General features: G+C 40.2%; 1 protein-coding gene across 2 annotated transcripts in view; it reads left to right on the forward strand.

The window, feature by feature from the left end:
- Nucleotides 1-25465, forward strand: part of GRIN3A (glutamate ionotropic receptor NMDA type subunit 3A) — a 74816-nt gene extending 49351 nt beyond the window's left edge. The window contains exons 4-9 of one of the 2 annotated variants that reach the window (XM_057421924.1): nt 7070-7215; nt 8653-8768; nt 11058-11209; nt 22801-22965; nt 23698-23771; nt 25015-25465. In XM_057421924.1, the coding sequence (XP_057277907.1) occupies nt 7070-7215; nt 8653-8768; nt 11058-11209; nt 22801-22965; nt 23698-23771; nt 25015-25351 (990 nt within the window). In that variant the 3' untranslated portion in view covers nt 25352-25465. The remainder of the gene's footprint in view (nt 1-7069; nt 7216-8652; nt 8769-11057; nt 11210-22800; nt 22966-23697; nt 23772-25014) is intronic. The other variant, XM_057421925.1, reaches the window with a different exon arrangement.
- The last annotated feature ends 236 nt before the right edge of the window (nt 25466-25701 follow it).

Below are 25701 nucleotides of genomic sequence, written 5' to 3' on the forward strand. Positions count from 1 at the left end.
ACTCAAAGATCCCTCTGTTCAGAGAACTCTGTAATGAAACAGGGATAAACACACCTTTAAGTTTATATTCACCAGAGTTCTCTTCTTATGCAGCTTTTCGTACTGCCCAGGAGTGCAATCTTCAGCGATTAAACTATCTACCACAGACTGGAGTCCCCAGTCTCATCCCTTAGCTATACAGCTTCTGCAGCATAGAGAGGAGTAAAGCAGATCTTCTAGTTAATTATTAGTATTCACACAGGGGCCATCAATACAGATGTTTAAGCAGATACCTATGTCAGTTTCTTTTCACGTATGCTATTATTGCAATGCGGGAGAATAAACTGGACTGTGCATTTGTTCTGGAATTGAAACTGCTTATTGACTTCAATGAAGCTGTAAAGATTTATGCCAACTAACGACCTAGATGGGTTGGGTTAAAAGAGACAGGATTTTAACAAAATCTGACATTATTCTGGCAAGCCAAGAGTCAGCTCCACTGACACATTTTGCAGCAGAAAAGGGAAAGCGACCTTTCAAATGTATTCTGCACACACCATCTCCTGGAGGCCCTGGGAACATCTCCACTTCTCAAGCCTGAGCACATGGGACAGTTTCTGAACAAAGCCTCCACATCCAGAAGTTCAGCTGTGAATTTTCAGCTGTTAGAATCTGAAATTATGTGCTTCACTGTGAATAATTTTCTTTTCTTTCATTTCCCTCTGCACCCCATAAATATTCACCAGTTAGTTTTCAAAAACTCTCGCAGATAAGTAGAGAAAAGCCCATGGCCAGAGTTCTACATTGTTTGGGTTTGTTTTAAATTTTGTTTGCTTTGTTCTTTTTCCCCTGAAACTTTGCTTAGCACTGACAATTGCATTTCTTTTATTAGAGGGTCATGAGAAATCTATTAGCAGCTAGACAAGCAGTTAAATGCGTTGGTTACATAAGGCAAGATAAAATGCAAGAATTTCATATGCTAAAGACAGAAGACTCATTGCAGAATAGCAGATCTACAAAATCATGTCAGTTCTTCCCAGAAGAGCTGACCACTTAATGCTACCCTTCTCCAGCAATTAGCAACTGACACTGAACAGTTTTTCAAGATTCTGCACCAGTTCCCTGGCAGAAATCTTGCAGTCACTAACAGCAGTTCTGCTCATACATGACACATCCATTAAATACCACACCTGGTGTTACACCAGGTAACTAGCGCTATCATGGGACAAAGCTACTGAAACTTGTTCATGCAATTTTTCCTCAGAAGTTGTTGTGTTGTAACAGTTAGGAAGGTGTTTTCAGCCATAGTCCACCTTTCTATACACTGTTAAAATTAAAAAGCAGTATGGTAGGTGGTGGTAAAAGCCAAATCCATGCTGATTCTGCATCTGTCACTGCAGGATGCACTCCATTCTGTACCGGGTTGCCCTTTTCTCATTTCCCTCAAAGAATAATTTATGTGTTGAATTCAGTAAAGGAGAGGCTGACTGAACGAATGATGAAATCATTTTAATGATTTGAGATGCCAGTTAGAAATCAAGTTCTTGAAGTTTTTCCTCCAGCCAGCTATCAAGATACACAGAATAGTTCTGAATTAGATTCAGTGAGACAGTTAGTGCACCCCATTGATCAAGTACTGGCAAAGCATTTCCTAGATTTCAGTCACTTAGATGTTCAGCCACTTCCCAACAGTTTTTCTTTGTTTAGACTTTTGTTGTCTGTTCACAGCTCTCAGCAAGCTCAAACTCCTCAGGATCAGAAGACAATATTGTGTTGCTTTTTTGGAGCCAAGACCATCTTTTCACTGAAGCTTTATTCTGACCACCTAGGGTTCTTACACACTGCAAAAATACATGACAACCAAGAGTAATACAGACCAAAATGACAGCAGATATGACAACCAGGGCACCAAGGAGGGAGCCTTTGAGCCAAGTCTTACAGCTTTGCAACACTGAAAGGTCATACAGAAGCCAGAACCTGCTAGAAAGACCTCAAAACTCAACAGCCCGATTTTGGAGTGTGTCAGCGTTAACTGCTGGAAGCATCTCATGAATTTTCGGTTTTACATCCCAACTTGCATAGGAGAATTCTATGTTTGAGTCTTTTCAAGTCTGAGTCTAGGCATTCTCAGCCTAGCTGATGGCACTGAATGTAGTGGCACTGTTTTACGTAAACTGGAATGTGCCAAGTAATGCAAAATCTTGACATTCAGGATTGTATTTTCCTGTTCTTGCTCCTGTGGTTTTCTCACATTGGTATTTTCATGCATAATTGGCACCCCGAGCCATAGATGTATGCAAATATCAAATTCTTCTCAATATCTTCCCAAATAAAACAAGTTTTCCACTTCCTACTCAGCAGATGTGGTAACAACAGAAGACAGAAACCAAGAAGATCTAGAAGTGCCAAGCCAAGGAAACTGGTAGCTGCAGTATCTGCTTTTGGCAGTAAGCAGCATAAACATCATTTGTCTAGTAGCACAATGCTATACAAGGTACAGAAGACTCTCGAGAACTCTCTAAGGTTTTTTCTGGCACTGTCAGCTAGATGTTCTGTGGAGCTCTTGAGTTTCATAAACACTACTTGACCTGCCTGTCTTACACTACCTGACCTGCTCAAGTGACTCAACAACCACTTCACCTCCTCAGCAGTTGGAGGTGTTCACATTACCCCTTGTTTTCTTAGTGTAAGAAAACATTACCCTTTGTTTGTTTTCTTATCCACAGTATGTTTTCTTCAACAGTGAGAACTGTTCCTGGAAGTACCAGCACAGCACATACATCCCACGGTAGATACTGTCCTTAGAGGCCACAGGGACAGCACTAGTACCCCAATTCCCAAAAGCATATTCACTTCCAAAGCTTTTCAGCCTTTCCCCTGCACCTTCACTCTGAACTTCCCAGCAGCACTTCCTAGTCCTCCCTCCCAAGAGTTCTCTCTTCACAGAAGATGGGTCATCTTCTCTCCGACTATCTGACCTGTGCAGCAAGATCCTCTCCCTTTGCTGTGAGGTCTCTCATGACCATCTCTTGAGTGTGCCCCACATACTGACCCAGATCCAAAAAGAAGGTCACTATGTGTCTCACAACTTCTTGGGCAGTATCTTTCTTGCAGTAGGCTGGGGAGATAGTTCTAAAAATTTGGGATGCACCTGAGTAGTATGACCATTCATGGCATACACCAGTGCTTAAGGTATAAAACTGAGTTTACTAATACGAAAACTGTGATGTCTGGTATTTGAGCTGCAGAAATTTTGTTAACTGCCAGAAACTTCAGCTTTCTGGGGAAAGCCACTAACTAGAAACACTAAATAGCTTTTTAATCCCTGAAAAAACACTGTTTTTTTAACTATTCCATTTGTATATTCATGTACACAGTTACATTGCCCATGCCATTGGCATTCCCCTGTTTCTCCCACTCAGCATCTCAGCTGAGTCTGCAGTTCACTGTGGTGGCCTTTCTAACTAACATTCAAAGGGCTGGTTAGTCAGTAAACACTAACAAGTCCCACGCATGGCAGCAATGCTTAGCTCCCGTGCAGCGCATGGAGAGGCTGCTTGGAAGTACCAAGCCTGTACTACTGGCTGAGGAGCAGTTACCTTCTACAGCAGTGACCCTTTTTAAAAACAAGTGATTTCCTTTGCTCCCAGGTCTTCAAAAGGGAGGTCTGGCAGTTGAAGAGGGATGTATCATCTGTACCCATAACTTTCTTTACATCTGGTTCAAGGAACTGACAAGCCGAGACTTCAGTTTTTCCTGAAAGGCTCTCTAGGTCAAAACAAATGCTGTTTTGGTTTGTTACAGCTGTAGATGTCTGATTTTGGAGGGACCTTCTAAGGTTACCTAAGCTGAGTGCCAAGAAAACTCATGTCTGGGGATGGATCTGCAGCTATTGCATTCATTTATTTTTAATTATACTTGAATCACTAGCAAATCTCTGGCTTCTCTATGGATGCAAAAAGTACAAACGGTCCGACTGTCCATCCATCACCAGCTTTGTGATGGTTATTCACCTTCACACTGACTGAACTTTGAATGAAAAAACACAGGACTATACACTGAACTGTAGTATCCACATACCAGTAAATTTTGAGAACTATTCCTTCTCAGTAAGATAGCTTTCATATTTGCTGTTTCTGATAAGAATGTAACTGTCTCCCACAAATCACCGGTTAATTAAAAAAAAAAATAATCTTGATTCTTAAAATTGTGACTCTTCAAAAGCTAATTTTTCAGAGTTCAGGATTTCTCTGAAGCCCTAAATATTAGGATTTTGTAGTAGTTTAAAGAGAACTGAAAGACTGACTCTTTCAATATAGGACACTTAAAATGCAAGAAACATGAAACAGAAAATGAGAAACAGAAAAGATAAAAAAAGAGATAACTAATAAGGCAAGACTCACAGGAAGACTATGACATTTACCTATAATGGCGGGGCAGAGATATTTTTGGTTTCCATCTTTTCATAGACTCTTCCCAGGAGAGGGCTACAAAAAGAAAGGGGCAGTGACAACTGATGAGCCTTGTTTCTGTCATGAGATTTTTATCTTCTGTGACACTTAGCAGTCTTAGTAGATTAGCAGCGAAGACAGTGGAGGTAGTCCATTATTTCCTTTTGGCATCATTTTGCATTGTTAATCCACTATTCATGAAGCTGCAAGCAAACCTTTTCCACATGTGGATAGGCAGCAGTGACAAAAAAACTGGAAGTCCCAAAAGGCATAGAGGATTAAAACACTATTAAGATTTATCCTTCGTAAAAGGAGTCAAGGGTCATTAAATACAGAGTTGCAAACAAATAATTATGCTTAAGAAAGCATAGATTACCAGAAGCAAGTAGAGCATAAGATGCAAGGGATCACTACATAACTTCTTTACATAGACTTTCCAAAACTTCCCACCAGACATATGGTGTTGCTTGCAACAGGATATTAAGCCAGATGGAATTTTAATCTAATACATGTTCCAATATTGTCACCTTTTGAGGTGAAATTTGACAAAGTGCCCAACACAAAGCAAAGCATGGACAGTCCTCAATAAAGCATTTGGAACAGAAAATTGCATGAAGGTGCAGTTCACTCTCCCTTTTGTTCTAGTCTTTCTCACAGAGGCTTAAATATTTATCTAGATGTAGACACTGGTGACATTCTGATTGAGGGATACTTTCCAGTGAAGTCAGGATCACCAGCTGCACTTGACATCATTAGGTGGGCCACAAATATCACAACCAACACCTAAATTGGCTTGGAAGGTGGCACTATGGTTCACTTCTGAGACTCTGGGTTTTCAGTTTCTTCACTGAAACTGCCAAGAAATAAAACCAAAAAAATAATGCTGACTGTGGTGACCATAAGTTTCTTGGGGCATTGAGTGTATGGAACCCACTCTAAACTTACTCTTCAAGCAGGTTATCTTCAATGTCTCTAGGGCAGACCTAGATTTGGGTTGACAGCATTGTGCTGGAAGTCTCCATGATGTATTGTCACAGCACAGCTCTCTGCTATTTATGTCTTCTGGCACTTGAATGTTGCTTCCACACTTGCAGGCAGGAACATTTCCCTTTGCGCCCACAGTCCTTCTGGCACATCACTATGGCCAGCTCCAGATGGAGGTACACTGTGCATTGCTTGTTCTGTGGTCAAGTCAAGAACACCTCTGAAAACATAGCAGGACTTCCTCTGTGCCAACAGTCTTGTTCCTGGGTTGCAACACTGGGACCTGATCAGCAGAGCACGATGTGGAAAGTACCTGCCCCCTTTACAGATGAAAATTAGCAGAAAGGCAGTATATTAATATCTTCCAAGACACTGAAATACCATCCAAAAGATCTTTTTCTGTTCCTTTTCAGACTGAACCAGATGACTCTGCATTTACATCCAACCTTTGTTATTCTTAAATACACTTTTTCATCCATGGCGTCATTGAAGAGAACAGTGGGAAATGTCTTTTGTACAGCTTTGTGTTGCCCTACACTGTTTTCTATAGATAATGATGCAGAGAGCCAGATGGACCAGAAGAACACCTCTTTGTGTGGTCTTTGCAAAGCAGAGCATGGCCATGGTGAAATCATCTTTGCAAGCTGCTGTGAAGACCGTGAGCTTCCTGGGAAGCAAATAGAGCATGACTACTTCAGCCTTAGTTTTATTTGGCTTTCTGTGCTCTGAAAGTTCCACATTTTAGAGGCTGGTACATTGCTGGAGGCTTTCCAATTAGTATGATCTTGGCAACACTCGGCCATCTTAGCCAAGTGCTTGGCATAGTAGAGGACACTGCCTGACACCTCCACTGCAATGTGAGAATTTCCCCATGAGTCACTAAACATTCCAAAGACAAGCAGGGTTCTTCAGAAACTTTTGGAACTTTTGTGAAGGTCCAAACTACTTGGGGGTTTAATACAGCAGGTGGAGCCAGTTGTGAGAAGGAAAGGACACAGAAGTGCAAAACTTCTCTGTGTGTGTACAGCCCAGTAATCAAGCTTACAGCTTTGGCTCTGGTGAGAGGTACTAAGGGGAGCTTCTTGCTCCCAGTGGAGACATTTTGACATCCACAACACTTCAGTCTTGAGATTCTCTGTGAAGAATGGCAGCAAAGACAGCAGCAGTCTGTGGTAGGATGTCTAGGCTTCTAGAAGGGAAATGGTTGTGGTATCCTTTCTGCAGAAGATTCTTAAATCTCATTCTTAAGGAATCAATAAAAGACATCCTGCTAAAGCAAATCCAGACTGAGGGTCGTTCACTGATTATTCTTAGCACCAGAAAGTGGATACTAGGTAGCATAGAGGCTTCTCATAACACTTCCCCAAACACTGATTTATTTAAACACAAGCCAACTAGAAACCTGGATTCAGGGTGCCTCAAGGGAAATGTTTTTTACATTTAAAGAAAATCTTGATATTACACAAACAGGTTAATCAGCCACCTGGTAAGTATTTTCAAATTTTCTCTGTAATCAGGAAAACTGATGGCAGGAAAACATCAGAGGCAGGTCTGTGAAGGCTGAGAATTTCTGACAAACTGTTCACATAGCAGACCAAAATACCAGATGTGAAGGAGGCAAATGACTCTGCTAATCTGTAATTTCATCTCCTCAGCTCCACCACCCATCCCAAGGGTTTCGGTTTGGAACCGTGCGAGAAAGCAGCGCAGAAGACTATGTGAGGCAAAGCTTCCCAGAGATGCACGAGTACATGAGACGGTACAATGTCCCTGCAACCCCAGATGGAGTGGCATATCTAAAGTGAGCCTCTGCATGCAACAGCAAACCTGGTCCCTTGACCAGAATGCATGGAAGTGAGATGGTGATGGGTTTCCCACTTTCAGTATCACTTACCCCACAAAACAGTCATTGAGGGGAGTGTGGCAGATGAAGAGGAAAGCATGTAATTACCTGGAGGGAGTGATACTTGGAAAGCAAGCTAGCGTAGCACCAGCTGGAGTGTTCCCAGGGGAGAAGTGCTTCACACTAACTGCTAGGGTGTGATCGAGCATGGGCAATGTATAAATCCTGGCATGTTTCTGTGCTTTGGAGCCCTTCAACAGGCAGAAACATTCAGGGAAAAAACCTCACAGTCCAAGCAAAAGCTGCAAATGAGGTTCCCCAGCATCTTCAGCATGCTGGGAGGAGAGACGATTCTTGGAGAGAAACCTTAAAACATGTATCATTAAAATGACTAAAAGAAATATTAGACTGATTTAAAAGCAATAAACACCAAGTCTTCTTGCCTTAGGGACTCATGGTATTGTTGTGTTTCAGAGACATTTGTGCCTAACAACCTGGGGTCACACAACTGATTTACTCTGCCAGGAAACAGGAGGGGTGATAATAAGCCTGAAATAATTCATTCATTTTACACATAGAAGTTGCATAACAGATGGCTTGAGAATTTTCCACCAGAAGTTGTTTCCTGTTTACGTATTTTTCCCAGACCCTTCTTCATGATAATTAAGATACATGGAAGTTTCTCTGACTTAAACTGGAATCTGTCCATCAAAATCAATGAAGTAAAGTAACTTCGTATCAGGAGAACACCCAGACCTGTGAGGTGAAAAGAGTGGAGAGTTCAGTCCCTGGATTGATGAAAATAGGCACTGCAACTATTCTTTTATATCATCGTTTTATGCAAGCATGCTATTCATAAATGATTGTGTTATTAAAATTCAGTCCTCTGTGTTCATGAACATAGAGAAAAGCTGATCTAGGTGAAGGGAATTAATCTACCTCATATTCAAGGGGAAAAGAGGAGAAACACCTTTGAATGAGTTATTCTCCTGCATTTTTGCTTAATGATTATAACTTTAACATTGCAAAGAAACCAAGGCAGCACTAGTATTTTAGCAATTTTTTTATCTTTTCCAATAAAACTTTATGCTACCTTTCAATTGAGTCAAAAGTCTGACATAATGTAGTATTTGCCACCTTTCAGATCAATAGTATTCCATGGGAGCAAAATAAGTCCCATGCCTAGTTCACACAGAGTTTGTATTTCATGCACATTTTTGTTCTTCAAAATACAAATCAGTTCTGCATTTTAAATGCAGGAGTGCAAATAGCAGTCCTTGGTCTCTGTATTCATTCAGTAATCTTTCAGAGAACTACATAGAGAAATGTTCAGCAACTATCACTGAGTCTCAGACTGTGAAGTGATTCTGTTTCTGACTTTGATGTTGAATACAGGCATGATCCAGAGAAACTCGATGCCTTCATCATGGATAAAGCACTTTTAGATTATGAAGTATCAATAGATGCTGACTGCAAGCTTCTAACTGTGGGGAAACCGTTTGCCATTGAAGGTAATAATGAGTTTTATAATGCACTGCTCTATTTCTCATGTGTTGCATTTCCTTTATTGTGATTTGGTATTCTCAATGAAACTATGCAGGTAAAATTGTGGACCCCTGGAAGTTTATGGTAAAATTTTCAGGGATTAAGCCGAAAGAAGATTTCACCCTTTTCTTGAGGTTTTTGAGCCTTCAGATCACTTTTACCATCTGTTGCTGTGCTCTATATAGCAATTACTTAAAGTGCTTAGACAGTCCATCTCTAAACAAGTAGGCTCACTTTAAATACACATTCAAAACTCAATGAAATATGTTCAAAATGCTGTTCTACAGCTTTGTTCTCATTTGAAGCAGAAAAATACTGTTCCCATTTTAAAGGTCAGCTTAAAAATCCTGCTGAATCTGTAGCTAATGAAGCTAAAGAAGGGAGCCTACCTGGCTATGTAGCCTGCTGCAGCCCTGGTGTATTAACGAAGGACAGGTCAGAAGGCAGCCTGGAGGCTTATCTGAAGCTGCTTCCAGCTCGAGTGAGCATTGGTAGCTGTGAGACTTTAGGCATCACTTTTGTGCTAGATGGCTAATGAAAATGATTGAAACGCCCTCTTTCCTCCCCTCCAAGGGCAATGTGCTCCTATTGCACATTAAAACAACTCTTTCAGAGATGTTCAAACCTGATTGAGGAAGGCAATATGCTAAATGAAGGCCAGAGGAAGCACAGCATTTTAATCATTTCAGCTACAAGTCACCAGCAGTAGGCATTTTATAGAACGCTTCTTTTTTGCTATACCTCATCAGTGTCTCCCATCTGAATTCACACCAGGGACCTGAAAGCAATCCATTTCCTTCTGTTCTTTTTGTTATTGGGGAAGATAGATGCACAAAGAGCTGTTCAGGCTGCAGAAGGATTTCTATGTGCTCAGCTACATGTTTCATTATGTGTGTGAAACCTGGTAAATCATCCATTTCAGAAAGGTCAACTCTACTGAAGTAAGCCATCAGCTTCCACAACTTTGAAACAAGTAAAGCAGATTTCAATGCAGAAAAATACAAATAATCCCCAAACTACATGTTTTTACATAACTAGACTGTATATCACCCAATTACAAAAGAAGTATGCTGCAAATACAGTATTCATGAGCCCTAGCTATGCCTTCTCTGAAGCCATTCCTTCAATGTCAGCAACTATATTCAGGTGGAAATACAGGCACGATGCACACAAATAAGCAGCAAGGGAGACTTGCATTGCAGGTACACGTATCACCACATCATTCTGCATCACTGAAAAGCAAACCACTGTGATGGCAAGTTTACCATTCATGTACATTTTGGGGGGAGGTGTTAATTTTCTTCCTGTGTTGTTTTGCTTTTTGATTTGTGGGGGGTTTATTTGTTTGGGTTTTTTTTTTAAAGAGACAGTCCAAAATTCTGAATTCTGAATTGAAAAAAATCCACAGTGGACTAGAAAGGGCTCTTTACAGGCAGTTGGCAGGATATCTCTGTATGCAACTGCATGTCTTGTAGGCATGAACTGTATTTGTTTTTCTAAAGTCAAAACCCACATTCTGCAAATTTCAGGACCATAGAGTTACTAAATCCAGTTTCATTTACACTAAGTCCTTTACCAGCACTTTAATGTGATAAGAGACAACTCAGTGGCTAAAAACTGTATTTATTACTATATGAAGGTCCATGTCACTGCCAGAACAGAGCTGCACAAATGGAAAGGATATTCCTTGGGCCTTAAATTACTGTGTAACAGCGATACAGACTACTGCCATATACATTTACATGCACAAAGCTTGTCATCAGAAAATACATAGGAAGAAAAGAAAATGTTACAGTTGACACCACAGTCACATCCACTGCTTTAACAATGTAAAGGGATCACAGAGTGGTTTACTTAGCATTAAGACCCTTTTGCATTGTTTAATCAAGATAAAAAAGAAGAACCCATGGCAAGGGCATGCAAAAGACGGTGTTTCTAGAGATAACACAGATTTATTCATCTGTCTGTAACTCCATCTTAAGATTTTGAGCCTCCAAATTTACATGCTACCTGTTTAGTCCTAATAGTTTTGAATGCGTATGTCTTGTTTGTATTAGGTTAGTTTATTTTACACAGCAAAAAGTCTTATCTCATCATTCTCAGTCCACGGTGAGCCAGCATCCAGGTTTTAACTGGCTTGCTGAAACAGGATGCCAGCTTGTTCTACCACACTGGTAGTTGACAACTGAAATGAACATACTTTAGCAAATAGCAGACAAGTAAAAGAGAAATGATTGTGTTGCTTTTCCTTCTAGGATATGGTATTGGTCTTCCCCCCAATTCTCCACTCACCTCAAACATCTCTGACCTGATAAGTCAGTACAAGTCCCATGGTTTCATGGATGTTCTGCATGACAAATGGTACAAGGTTGTTCCATGTGGGAAAAGAAGCTTTGCTGTCACGGAGGTAAGTAATGAATTTGGGTCACATAAATAAGGATTTGTTCAAGTTGATGTTTATTTCCCCTCATTTACAATGTGCAGTAGACGTACACATGCAACAGAGATGGGATGCAGCTGAAGCATTAGGCTTCAAAAGCAATAGATGCTATGCCCAGCAGCATTCAGATCAGAGTACAAGAAAAATATCAGCAAGACTGTGCTGCTAACTTAGGCACAAAGCGCATGCATGAGAGAGTCCCTCTGGAGACAAATAGGGCATGTAAAAATTATTAACAGAACTCATCTGGCACACTGCTTAACAGATATATCTGATTCCACTCAATTGTCATGATCTACAGGATCTCTCAGTGATTCTGTACCATCTCACACAGGAGCAATAGCTAAAATAGCTAACAGAGTACCAAAAGCAGGAGCAAAAGAAGCAGAGGGAGTTCGAATTTAGTACATCCCAAATTTCTGATATAACCCTAATCACTTCCTAACATGGGTGGCAGTTACGTGTACCAAAAATAGGACCAACCTAGAAACAGTCCAGTAAGATATCATGCCAACAACAGAAAAGACTCACATCTAAGTAGATCTGCCAGAAATGGAATTAAATCTCCATGGATTTACATCCTGGTATCAAATCAGAGGATACTCGTTTACCTCAAGGTCTTCCAAAAGACATTGCTTATGTATTCTGACTGGTACAAAACACGTAGCTAGAAATATGGTATCTCCTCAGAGCATTCAGCCAAATACCAAACCAATCCTGCATGTTCCCTGATAAAGTGGTAGCATGGCCATGCTCCCCTAAAGAGAAGCCCATTTGCTAAGGCTTTGACTGCCACTTTTCAGTAGTCACCTGAGCATCTTGACTGCAAACCTCTGACTGTGGACTAAATCACTAGAAAACTAGCATATTTTAGAGAATAGACAAAATCTGCATTTGACTTTTTTAATACATAGATCGTTGGGATATTTCTGCATCTCACTACATTTTTTACATTCTCATTAAGATTGTGTCAATATTAAATGTATTTTAACATCAGACATTCATAGAAAAAAATTCAGTTGATTTTTATTCAACTTGCAATTTTTAATATTCTGTGATTAATTCAGCAGAAGGAAGCACATTTTAAAAAAAGTGTGCATTCACTGTTATTTCTGATTATCTCATCTGAAGATTGTATTATCATCTAACAAGACATGCATTTGGGGAATTTTCTGTTTAATGTAGCTGACATACGTGTTCCTGACAAGCACTTCATTCAATGACCTCTTGTTACTCTACATTTTAATACAACCTTTTGAATTAAACCTCAGTAAAATTACCAGATAGCAATGGTATTAATTACCACAATTGTCTTAAAATGTGAAATTTTTATACCAGAGACAAATTTACCTTCTTGATAATTCCTCAGTGATGGAGTGAGGAGCTTCCTCTGATCCTGAGAATCCTACTTCAGTAGCTGTATCCAGGGCTGTATTCTCTGTATTCCTAGAGAAATAGCTAAGACACGGAATCAATTCTAAACATTTTCCAGTAAAAAAAAAAAAGAGTTTTATTTAGTACTGTTTTTCCCCCAGAATATATATTTGCTTCTTTAAGCCCACGAGACAATGCGTTGCCTTGCAGGAAGAAAATATTAGAAATTCAATAATGCAGCTATATATAAATTATGAATAAATATACATATATGGGGGGGTGCATGCTCAAAAAATTACTAATAGAGGTGTATTATCAAAAAAAGTTTGATGACCACTATTCTAAGCCTTAGGATCTCAAGACTGTCTCTAGAAACAGGAACTTTTTTCTGCCACAACTTTCCTAGTAGAGGAAATAAGACCTGGCTAACCAAACTACAGAAGGCGTATTATAAAACCAGCTGGATTTGTCTTTTGTGAAGAAAAGCAAAATAAACAAAGATAGAACAAACACTGAGTTCAAACTGGACAGAAAAAGAAAATCTCATAGGCAGCACATCAGTTTTACAGTTATTTTTCTGAAAGCCCTTTTCCATTTAAAAATATGAGGGAAGATGATACAATTTTCCTGCATTTCTATAGCAGCCTTCTAATACCTTAAGGGGCCTACAAGAAATCTGGAGAGGGACTTTTTACAAGGGCAGATAATGACAGCACAATGGGGAATGGCTTTAAGCTGACAGAGGGTAGATTTAGATTAGATATTAGGAAGAAACTCATCACTGTGAGGGTGATGAGACCCTGGCACAGGTTGCCCAGAGAAGCTGAGGCTGCCCCATCGCTGGCAGTGTTCAAGCCCAGGTTGGACGGGGTTTTGAGCAACCTGGTCTAGTGGAAGGTGTCCCTCCCTGTGTCAGGGGGGTTGGAAATAGATGGTCTTTAAGGTCTCTTCCAACCTAAACCATTCTGTGATTTTGTGATTTTCATTAATTCCTTTATGTTCAGGGTAGCAATATTGAGAGTCACTAGTTTCCAGATAAGCCTTAAACTTCCCTGTGCTCATGGCATAAAAAAAAACATGGTTTATGTGCTCAAACCTTCCCTAAGGCTTGCCAACAAAGGCAGAGGAGATGGGGAAAAAAGCTGCTGCAGTCCTAAAAGAAAGCACTGATTTTGTCACATGAATAGTCCCATGCAATTCCATTTTTCTTACTGTTGAACAGGTTTTAAGCATGGGGTTTTAAGGGACATTTTAAGATGCTGTGCTTCAAAGTAATTCAGTCTTTTGAGTTGCAACGTCAATATGAAAGGCAGGTGTAGCTGTTCTGGGGCTGGGTATCTGACTGTAGTCCTTATTTGATTTTCCATTGTGCTAACCCAAACATGCATAACTGAGTTTTTCTCCAGCGGCCAAGATCCAACAAGCTGGTTCAGATGACTGACCTGACTCTAAAAAGTCACTCAAATACTTTGTCTTTGAAAAAATCCTCATACACTCAAAGGCTGTATGTAATCAGAGTAAGGAGAAACAGAAGACCACTTGTAAGTCTGTGCCATTGTGGGGCAAGCTCTGCTAAGTCCAGACCTTCATTTTTCTGAATCCTTCTATGACCTCTTCCATGAGTGTCCCCTCCTTTTCATCCACTCTTCTTAGCCAAAAACTTGCACATTTTAGACTTCAGTTTCATAGGTGGGAAAAATCTACTAAACTAAACAGGGCCAAGCAGCAGACCCTTTCTAAAGCATAGCTTCCCTGTCATTGCGTCAAGATGCATAGGAGTTATTTGTGGTGTTATCTTTGTCAGTTTGTATCCTTTACTCCTGTGCAACCAGAAATCTGTGTTACTTAACTCTGCAGTCAGTCACAGTAACATTTAACAGATTCACTGAAGTGTGGATGAGGTTTGACACAGAAGCAGGTAATTCATTTTCAAAAAAAGTCTCAGCTTCTATGTGGGTACTCATTCACATGTATTATATACCAAACTAAGAGCCAGAGACAGCCTTTTGATAGCTAGGCTAAGGCTTTCTATTTTTCTACTGTCTGTCTTTTCAATAAATCTGGTCTGTGACACACTGCACCTGTTGACCAAGAATACTGACCCCAAAATGGGAATATACCTAGGTGAAATATTGATCAGTATAGCCTTTAAATGGCTGAAATAGCCATCTTCCCTTTTTGTCATTATTTCTTTAGGCTGTACCTGATTCTTATCCACCTGCCACTCCTGCCCACCAAGGTTGATTTTTCTTTGGATTTGTTTTGAGATTCATCTTCTTACCCATCACTTTTTCTAATCTTACACTAGACAGTTATATTGCCTGTGGTAGAACTCACTGCTAGCTCTTTCCACTTCTATCTGCTCATTCTAAATTGCATTTGAAAACAGAGTTGACTTAGAAAGGCATGATTCATAATGGGGCTGGAAAATTTGCAGCGACTCCTCAAGCTGAGAAACCAAATAAAGATGAGTTTGAAAGTGCAGAGGTCAGTAGGGCTTATCTCCACTGTTCGTATGAACCTCTCCAGCAAAACCACTTGCGCAAGGTATATTACTTCTGCCAGCACCCATTCATGGATGACACAGAGAACTCAAACTTGGAACGAATTGCTTCAGTGGATTGCATTTTATCCTCTCCACCAGAACTAATTATTGGTCACAGTGGCTCTTCATGCTGGTTGCTGGTCCCTAGCAATATCACTCGAGTACTCTCGATTCAAAATTATCATATTCTAGTCTCTAAGGAATTTCTTTTCTGTAAATTTACTAAGTCCCTACTTAGGCCAGAGTATAGTGCATGAGGCTAGTGGAGGTGGCAGAGTTAGATCTACACGTATTACATTTGGACATAATCAGTGTCATTCATTTTCAATTTGCACACAACACACTTAGACCTTCCTCTGCCCTTCTGTTGTTCTCATTAATGCCACTAGCAGTGGCCAGGCTCCTAGGGCTTTCCTCTCCAGCTCGTTAGCTCCCCCCTAGCTCAGGAGAGACATCTAATTCTTTCTTTCTGTGACATTTTTGGGAACCAAAATACAGTTAATTGGCAGCTTTGCAACTTTCTGCTCATGGTAGCAGAACAGCTTTGGCACAAAGCCGCTATGAAAGCAGGCAGGGTGGATGGCATGGCCAGGCAAATTGCCTGTCAATTAGCAGTGGTTTTGAGTATTCAGACCAGGCAGTAATGATCAGGGCAAAGTGTTCAGGAGGTGAGCTGGCACATCATGGTTTTTCAAGACAGAGTGAAAGAGAAGAGCCCCTTCTGGGCCAGGGAGTAGTCAGGCTTTGCGGAAAGCTGTGTACAGACTTTCATAGCTTTTAAGCTACATTTTTTACAATGTTACTGTGTTAAGCTGTATCTTCTATTTCACTTGAAAGGCTTTTATATTCTTCATTTGCAAGTGTCACAGAAGAACTGAAGCTCTAGAACTTGGAGATTGATTTGTACACAGACTGTCAGTTCAGTCAGATAACAACCAATACATGGAATAAAAAACATATTGTTACATGACAATACCCCAGCTATTAATATCAATAACTTACTGATACTTTACACAAACAGTATCTAACCTGACATTTCTGATAACTTACATAAACACACACACAGTATGACCCTGTTACTGCAGACCCACTACTTCCCATGGGTGGTGACACTGGGGAAGGCACAGTGCCATGCACCTCCAGACAGTGCCTGAGGGAGGGGTCCATACTGCTGGGGGTGGGGATCAGTCACTGACAATGTGCTTCTATCTGATCAAGACCAGGCACACAGCAAAGATGAAGTCCTTTCATCCTCTCTTCCTCTCTCATCAGTGGTGTGATCCACTGATGTTTCTGCTCTTAGAGTCTTTGAATGAGCTTGTTCAAAACTGACCTTGTGACATAACAGTTTTGGCCTTGGCATCACCTGGGATGCAGAACTAGACAGTGCCTCATTCATCTTGCTGATATGCGGATTGACTCCACAACTCGTTAGAGTTGTAAAGTAGATATGCTTTATTCAGCGCTGAGGCGCATGGGGGTTGCTCCTCCAAAAGCATGTGCACTCCCCTTTGCCACTCAGTTCATTTTTATTACATATAATGATTACCTAAACATGAGATTGCTTCACGCCTAATACATATGCAAAACCTATTCCCATCTAGTATTATAATTAATTTTCAGGCATTCATCCCATTGGTGCGCCTGCACAGTGCCTCCTGGTGGTGATCGTTAGGGGGTCGTGAGGATGAAGGCCTGTAGTTCCTCTTCATCACGGCGAGTAGCCTCTCGTTTTCACGTAGACTCAATAGGGTTTCGGCTCCTGTCCAAACCTCAGGTTCGGTACCAGCCAGTTTTATGTATCTTAAAGCAGAAACTTACCAAGTTTGCAAATTTTGTTACTCTGGCTATCTTTTGTTCCTTTTTTTTCTAAAGATACTATTGAACAAGAATGTTTTAAATATTAAGCTATGAATCTTATCTACTACGATTCTGCCTAGCAGCTGTAACTCCTGCAGTTCTGCTTCACCATTCTAGCAACTTTGACTCCTACTGTTCTGCTGCACCAAGCACAGCGACTGCTTAAGCAAGCAGGCACAATGTTAACCCTTTATTTCCCGATATCATTGCCACTGTTTTATCAGTTGTTATCCAGAAAATTGTGCTTTTCTGCTCTGAGTTCTGCCTACTCTCTTTAAGGATCAAGAGTTAAGTTTCCTTTTTTGTTATACCCATTACCTGACAACCAGTTTTCTAGCCATTACCTTGAAGCTCTGGTATATACATTTGTCTCTGATGTGCTGTAGGTGTCAAGGGAAGGCCATGTAGACCCCTCCACAAAGGGAACAAACTGCCCTGTGCTCATAAATCAAACCTGCCCATCAGTCACATTTCACGGTGCCTTGTTACGAGTGTGTGAAAAACAAACATGAAGAACAGGATAAAAGATTCTGCTGCCATGACAATTTGCTCAGTCTGCACATAGGCTGCCTGAGGAGGAAAGCTGGCCCTTGCTCACTGTCAGGACTGGGAACATTATGAAGAAGAGTATTACAAAATGACAGATATTGAGTGAAGAGGCAGTGGCATCTGGACTTGCCCTTGGGTAAAAAATACTTTCCACAATGGTCCTGAGGAAAGGACTATATGAGTATTGAGTCTGAAAACAGAGTCAGAGGAGGCATGTTTTCAGTCTCCTGGAAATGAGCAGCAGATTTAGATTCACCTGTGGAAACTGAAAAAAAAACAACACCAAAGTTCACTACCTGATGAGGCAAAGCTGTTTTTCCCAGTTCACCAGCCTGTGATATCACAGACGGAAACATCTTCTCAGTATCTAATTCAGATTATATGTATATTTCTTCTCACTACTAGGGCTCAGAAAATAGATAACTTGAAAGGAAAATATGTATTACAGAAGGGAGTATTTTTCCAGATAAGTGCAGAAGTCCTCACAAGAAGGGGAGAAAGGAACTTGTCTTGCTAATTTAAGAATGAGATAGGATCACAGAATCACAGAATTGTTAGGGCTGGAAAAAACCTCTGGAGATCCTCTACTCCAACCCCCAAAGCCAGTTTACAATTGACCACACCAAACCCTGTGATGTATTCTCATACTTTAATTTAGAAAGTAAATCTGCACACAAGAGGCACATGACAATGTACAGCCTTGGAAATATTCTTTTTTTTTCCTGGTACTCTGACAAATTTCTTATAAATCTGCCTTGCACTAATTCTTGCTAATTATGGCTGATGCAAGACAATGATTTACAGCATTTCAAAATTTGGCAATTGAAGCTCTAAAGCCATGGTCACTGGTCCTCATTAAGGATAATCTCCCTGAAGAGATTAAATACATTCTACTTCAGTGCTGCTGCTTCTTGAAAGCATAGACATCCATAGAACAAATGATAAATAAATAACAGCATCTCTGCAGCTACAAGAAATGCCCCATTCTATAGAGAGGGACAGGTTTTAATAGTGCTTAGTTACCTAAATACAAGTATCAACATCAGTAGGATTTTGCAGACCTACTGAGATGCCCAAATGAGGTTAGATATCTGCCCTTCATATCCATTTATCCCTAATAAAGCTGAGAATAATTCCTTCTTCACAAAGGTTCTGCAAAATTTAACTTCCTGATCTCAGCAAAGCTTTCTAAAATCCTAGTGGGGAAAACACAACCAGAAAACTTTATTACTATAACTAATACACACATGATATTGCTTATTTAGTCTTTGGGTTGAGGAATGTGTACACCAATGCCAGTGCTATGCTGACAACCTGCAAAATATCCACAAAAATTTTTAGAGGCTTCTACTTAGTCAAAGCTGGACCACAGAGGTATTTATTCCCACTTCACCCTCTCAGTAACTTATTCAGCCTCTCAGTACAATCAGGGAGAGTAAACCATTTACAGTCTTGTAGTAGGGAATAAAGCAGGGTTTTTTTCCCATTAAATCAAATAATAAAATCACTGAGCACTGTGTTTTGTCTCTGCTCCCCCTTTCAAAGAGAATACAAATATCAAACTCCCTTCTCTGCATCCCCTTCCTCTACTGAGGGCTCAAAGAAAAAGCATATCACTACAGAGGAGACAGCAGGAAGTGTTTCAGTAGCAGTTGCAGGTATGGGCTGATAAACTAGAAAAGTCTCTCCAAGCATATATAAAGAAGCAGATACCGCCACTTCTGTTCTTGTATTTGTTTGTTTCAGAAACTGACAATTTCCCAATTTGCAAGTGTAAAATAACTTAGAGGCTGTTGCCAGTGTACTGCTTAGCACCAATTAGCTGTAACCATCACAGGATTGACTATGGTTGCTTATTGCTTTACATGGGCATAATTGAGATTCTTCTCCTAAAATGCAAGGAGCTACCTCCTGAATTTATAATTATGAAGTTAGAACAAAGACCATGTTTTTATCCTAGGCTAATGGAAAATACACCACATTATGGGCTTTATTTCTAAGAAAAAATAATCATCAGTTAATTTTCTTTTGCCAGCAAAGACATAACACAAGCAGCTCTGACCCCTGCCACTTCAGTAGAGAGAAAGCAGTGACACAGAGAATCCAGGTTATTGCTGCTCTTTCCAAACCGGTTCTATATACACATATACAGACACATACACAAACTACAAAAAAAGTTGTAGAGCTTGCTGCTCTGGTACTGATCAGCATGAAGCTACAAAAATGAGAGTTGCCTCTATTAGGTGGTTTCCTTGAATATTTAACATGTGTGTCTACAGGAATTATGAACAAGTGGTAAACTGGTTTTCTACAAGGGCATGCAGATGTGTTGATATTGCGATAAATAATCACTCCTTATACTGTAAAACACACTGTGGTTCCTGTTTCTTCCCTACCTCATTTCCCAACTGAATTTAGTCTCAAAAATGTCCCTCTACTGTGCAGCCTTTATCACAAGCTCTTCCAATGCATTCTTCTTTACTGCCAGATGAAATATTATTGATGCTTTGTTTTGGCATTTCCTTTCCTAGGAAAAGATGTCTTGTTTGGGCCAATTTCAAAAGCTATCCATTACAAGTGAAAAACGCATCTGAGATGCCAGTGCTGGAATTTCTTTCACCTTTTTCTAGGGAAGGTAGAAAATTATTCTGCAGAGCTGACAGGGCAATGAGCCAGACTCTCATCAGCATAAATCAGAGCAGTTTTACTCAAGACAAGGGAATTATATTTTATGTAAGATGCTGGCCAGATATTCTCTCTGCAGCAGTACTGGACTGGCATCAAACACTGACTTCAGGCTGGAGGAGACATCTCACATTTGCAGGAATCCCCACTGCAATTGCCACTGTGTGTCTTTATTTAATTTTTATTAGTTTGAATAGCTAGCAGTTTATCATAGTCCATTAAAACTATTTCCTATTTTCAGAGCAGTATAAATGCTCTCTTCCATACCTAACACTATCAGATTGGGCCTCCTTACTGATCTCCCATGCCTCTGGGGACTTTCGCATTACTTCTCAAGTAGCTAAGCAAAAGGACATTTGCCAGCTGATTAAAAGGTTTCTGCCACCGAGGGAGTTAATGGCAGTGCCGACCCTTAGACTGTTACGACACCAAACAATAGTAGGCTGGGATCATATAAACAAAGAAAACTTACTCCTTTTTAATTATTATTATTCTATGTCTCATTCAATTTATTTTTTTATTTACTGTTAGCTCTACATCTCTAAGGAAGTTGTTTCATACTTGGCTTTGAAAATTCTTTTTGGAAGGCAAGTGATTTGCATTAATGCTTCTTAGAGAATTAGTGAAAGTACATTTAACTGGCATGCTCAGCTAGTACAGGTTATAGTCTTTTTGCTTCTTACAGATGTTTACATGTGCTGAATTCAGAGATGGGCCATACTGAAGTCTTGGCTCTAAAGACCTTGGAAAAAGGTCACATGCAGGGCCTTATTCTGCTTTTATGCTACCTGGACTAAAATTTGGGCTTCTGTTGCTAATTGAAAGAAAGACGCCAGGTCACACAGACCCTCCAGTCAAACACTTTTGAGTGGTCTGAAGTATTATCACCCGTGACTTTTGTGTTGCCCTCCTATTCCCCTACCTGGAAAGACAAAGTATGGGACAACAAGTTCTTGCCAGTAAGAAATTCCAATGCTGAGAGGAAAGTTCTGCTTTTAAGTTGGACTGATGGACTCTTAGAATCAGAAAAACCTTGTGCCAAGACTCTGACTCCCTTCCATCCCAGAATCACTCTAGTGCATTTTTTCACTTTCCTTTCCAGGCTGCACTAAGTTTCTTTAGAAATTGCTTTTATATCCCCATTGTATCTTTCAACACCACTGAAGTGTTTATTCACTGGTACAAAAATTCTCTTCCCAAAAATTCTGCTTAGTGCGCTGCAGGGCAACCAGGTTGATTTTGGCAGAGAACCCCTAAAATAAGACTTCATTGCCAGTGCCACATACAAAAGTTCTCACTCTGCTAGACTGATGAATCCTTGTTCTTGTTAAACATCTGCAATATGCTATCTCCTGTCATTGTGTTTTAAGTAACAGAAATAAAATATGACAACCAGGTGAGTGAAATACTGCTCACAGTCATCCAACAAAAGAACAAAAAGGGATTTCCAAGCCTTCAACATCAACAGACTCACCATTAATCAACTATAGTTACAGTCATGAGAAAGTACAATCCCTGCCACCACCCACCCACCAAACTAACAACAAATTGAAGGAACACAGAGGTCAATTAACCGGGATGATAGCATCCCAGATATCATCTCCTGACATAAAAGTCTACCCAACCCATTCTCTGCCTGTTTTGTTTTTTTTTTTCTGACTAGGGGAACAGCATTCTTTAATGGAAAGGCACAAGTAGAACTTGAACTCTTGGAAATATTTCCCAAGCAGCCTGTGGGCAGTAATTATTAGCAAGAGATTTTAGGTATTGATACACTTATAATTGAGATATAGAGGCATGACGATAAAGATGCTAAGATTATACTTAACATGTAAACCTGACCTACACATCAGAGTGCAGGTGTTGTAGAGATTGTTGCTGTGTGTATTTTTTTGGTCTTCAAATACAATCAGTGCGAATTAAGAGACTCAATTACATTAAAGGCTTCCTACTCCACATGAAAAGGGTGACTCAGCAGGACAATGTGGGAGTGTTCCTGTTTTTCACAGTTGCAGATGGGGCTCCTAACAAACAGTTTTCAGTCCTGTTGATGTAGCATGTAGAGAGGTGCTGTGTTTGTGCTACTACTTCAAAACATTTTTTTCATGACCTTCCATCAAGGTAAAGCACAAAAAGGGGAAGTTAATGATCGATTCCCAGAAAACATGAACAGTTAGTCTTAACTTATGGTTAATGAAGGACTTGCTCTACAATTCATTGACTGTAGAGCAAGTCAAGCAGTATTTGCTTTTACAAATGCAAAGACACCAAAAATACTGGATTCTTGTACGTGTTCAACACTTACTGTCATTAGGGAAACTGCACAAGATTTCCATGGTCTTTGGCTGATTCTCATTCCCATGAGAAGTCCATTGCTCTGACTGAACGTTGGGCTTTCTGCAGCACTGAAGAGCTTTGCTGTGAACCGTATCCACATTATTTTGCAGTATGTGACCACTGTGATATAGTCACACCACACTTCCAAATCAGAAAACAGAAGCTAGTAAAATACACTTAACAGCCTACTTTCTTATTTCATTCACAGACGCTCCAGATGGGGATCAAACATTTTTCTGGGCTCTTCGTAATGCTGTGCATTGGCCTTGGTTTATCCATTCTGACTACCATTGGGGAACACATTGTGTACAGACTGGTCTTACCACGAATCAAGAAGAAATCCAAGATGAAATACTGGCTCCATACAAGTCAGGTACATACTCAGAAGTAACCCCGTGTGGCTGATTAAGCAAGCTTGGGCAAGAACAAGGTATGAAAGGTTGTAAGTGAACTGATGTTTAGCATTTCAAATGTGACAGCAGCTTCTGGAATTTGAAGAGAGTTACTTAGCAGCAGAATGAGAAGCACAGAGGAAACAGTTCAAATATCCACAACTGCTAAGCCTTGCCATTTGCATATGTAACCTTAAAACTCTTTTGGACATCAGAAGCAACACTGGTGTCGTGCTGAACTGGCTAACCAGAACATTTTTTGTCACTGTTACGGGTTCCCAAACTTTTGATGCATGCAGGAAGTACTGGATAACCTCCTTCACTGTTGTAGGAAAAACAATGGAAGAAAATTGCTCTAAGTGTTTACTCTAAAAGAAGAGGTTACTTTAAAGCAAAGCACAAAAAAAAAAGACCTACTGCTTTAAAGCATCACAGTGAAAGAGATCCTTTAGAAAGTAATGGTTTGCCATTCTTCTGAGGAATTTTAACGCCAAAGATTGTTCACACTGTTCGTCAACCTTTCAGACTGCCCTTCCTTGGGAAACTGTGGAAAATAAATTTGTTGTAATGACAAAGCACAGACATTGCTTGTATCCTTGACTGTGCAAAATAACTTATGTTGGAGTCCATCACACAAAGCCCAAATTGTTTACCTATTTATGGAGCTATTCTTAGCTTGGTTTTACTTATTTATTTTCTTCTTTTTCCTCTAGAGATTACATCGTGCTCTGAACAGTTCATTTATTGAAGACAAGCGCCAGCATAAGAAAAAACGAGTAGAAAAGAGGTAGGAAGTTTTGCATGCCTTAAAACACCAGAAATTACTTTGAAATTAAATATGTTGTGTCTGGATATCTACTTATGGATCTAATACACCCCAAAAGTAACAGAAACAAAAAACAAAATAGAAGTGACAAGGGAAGGAAGTGGAAATTAATTAATTGTTTCCAACAGAAAGTATTAAATCTAGAAATATTATTCTTTCATGATTTTTCATACAGTTAAAAAAAGCACCCCCATCCTATAGTTATTTTTTTTTGAGTAAGTGCACTGCGCTTGTTTTTAGGTAATTAATTACTCCCATAGTAAAGCACAGGCAAATAACTAGGGCCCTGTGACATTAAACCTCAGTTTATAAAATGAATGCATACAGGTGTGTCGAAGAGGTAAAGCAGGAAGGAAAGCCAAGCTCCTCTCCCACAACAGTAAACTCTGTGCTTCCTTACGTTCCAGCTGGGAGGCCAAAGGGTGCTTCTTTAGCCAGGAACAAATTCTGGGAGGTGCCGTGATGTGGGAAGGCTGCAGAGCAAAGTTCCCAAAAAAGAGGGAAAAGATTCTTTCAAGTCAAAATATTTTGGAAAGACTGCTCCACAAGAAAATACTGAAGCATTTGAAAAAGGTCCCAGATGGGAATTTCACCCCCAACAGGGAAAACCCAAATTCTGTAATATTGTATCAGGAATTATCTGTACCTGCAAGGTTTGGTTACACCACATCATCATGTCTGCCCTGCAAAGCACAAGCAACTACTCAAGAAGACTTCAAGTCTAAATGGTACACTTTCCCCTTCATCTCTCTATACTAACTCTAGTAAGCTACTTTCCTCCTCCATGGGAGCAAATGCCCAAGCTAGCACAGGGCATTAACACACAAAGGACTAACGCTGTAATAAACTTTGGATATTGCAACCACAGAAGCTTTCAGAAAGGTTTGGAGCATACACATTTTCCTGAGCTAGAGTTGAGAGGATAGTAATTTCATAACTAATAAAAAATATTTGGGGAAGGGAAGGTAAAGTCTAGGATTCTGTTCTAGTCTCTGCTATGGCTTAATCACAAAAATTGGGCCATTTACATTCATGATTTGTGCTTCTCAAGAAAAATAATCCCAAGGATGAGGGAATTATTGGTATTTATGTGTAATTCATAATGGTAGCATCATATTTTTCCAATAAGATGGCACACAGGGGAGGGCTGCATACACACCAGGGCAGGCTCGGATTTCATATTAACTCTCACATCTCTATTGAGGTCCCACGTAGGGAACAGCCAGCATGCTGTGTGGAATACAGCCAATCTGGGCAACAGCCACCGGAAAAAATATATCTGCACTGACGAGGGGCAAAATGAGGTGATGATCCAACAGCACCAAGACATCCCGCTGCCACCAGTGAAGAGAGAGACTCCAGCTTCCTTAACAACCAACGGGAAAGCAGAGTCCCTCAATATTGGTAGGATGTCAGTGGTGGAAGAGCTAACGGAACTGGAGAAGCAGATCGAAATCATCAAGCAGGAGCTGCAACTCGCCATGGACAGGAAATCAGAGCTGGAAGAGTATCAGAGGACAAACAGGACTGCAGAGCCCTAGGCCAGCATACCTGGGCCCTTTCCCCTTTCTCCCCTTCTTCTGTAAAATTTGTAACACACTTTTATAATGCCAGAAAGAGGTGCAACAATAAAGCAGGCAATATGCTCTTTATGAGAGCAGAATCACAGCAGCCCACAGCCACCCTACTGAATCCTCCTCCTTCCATAACAAGTTTATCATTCTCCTGGCAAATATCAGCCATTCCCAAGAAACTGGAGAAATAAGGAGCATCCAAACAGCAAGAGTTCCTTGTTCCTCCACTTGACAGTATAGCAAGGTTTCCATTTTTCTAGCCCTTTCTGTGCATGAATTAAAAAAAAAAAAAAAAAAAGAAAAAAAAAAAAGGAAAT

Source organism: Pezoporus wallicus, unplaced genomic scaffold (assembly GCF_028554395.1).
Source record: "Pezoporus wallicus isolate ANWC-B61680 ecotype Strahan unplaced genomic scaffold, APGP_CSIRO_Pwel_v1 contig_3580, whole genome shotgun sequence".
Taxonomy (NCBI): Eukaryota; Metazoa; Chordata; class Aves; order Psittaciformes; family Psittacidae; genus Pezoporus; species Pezoporus wallicus.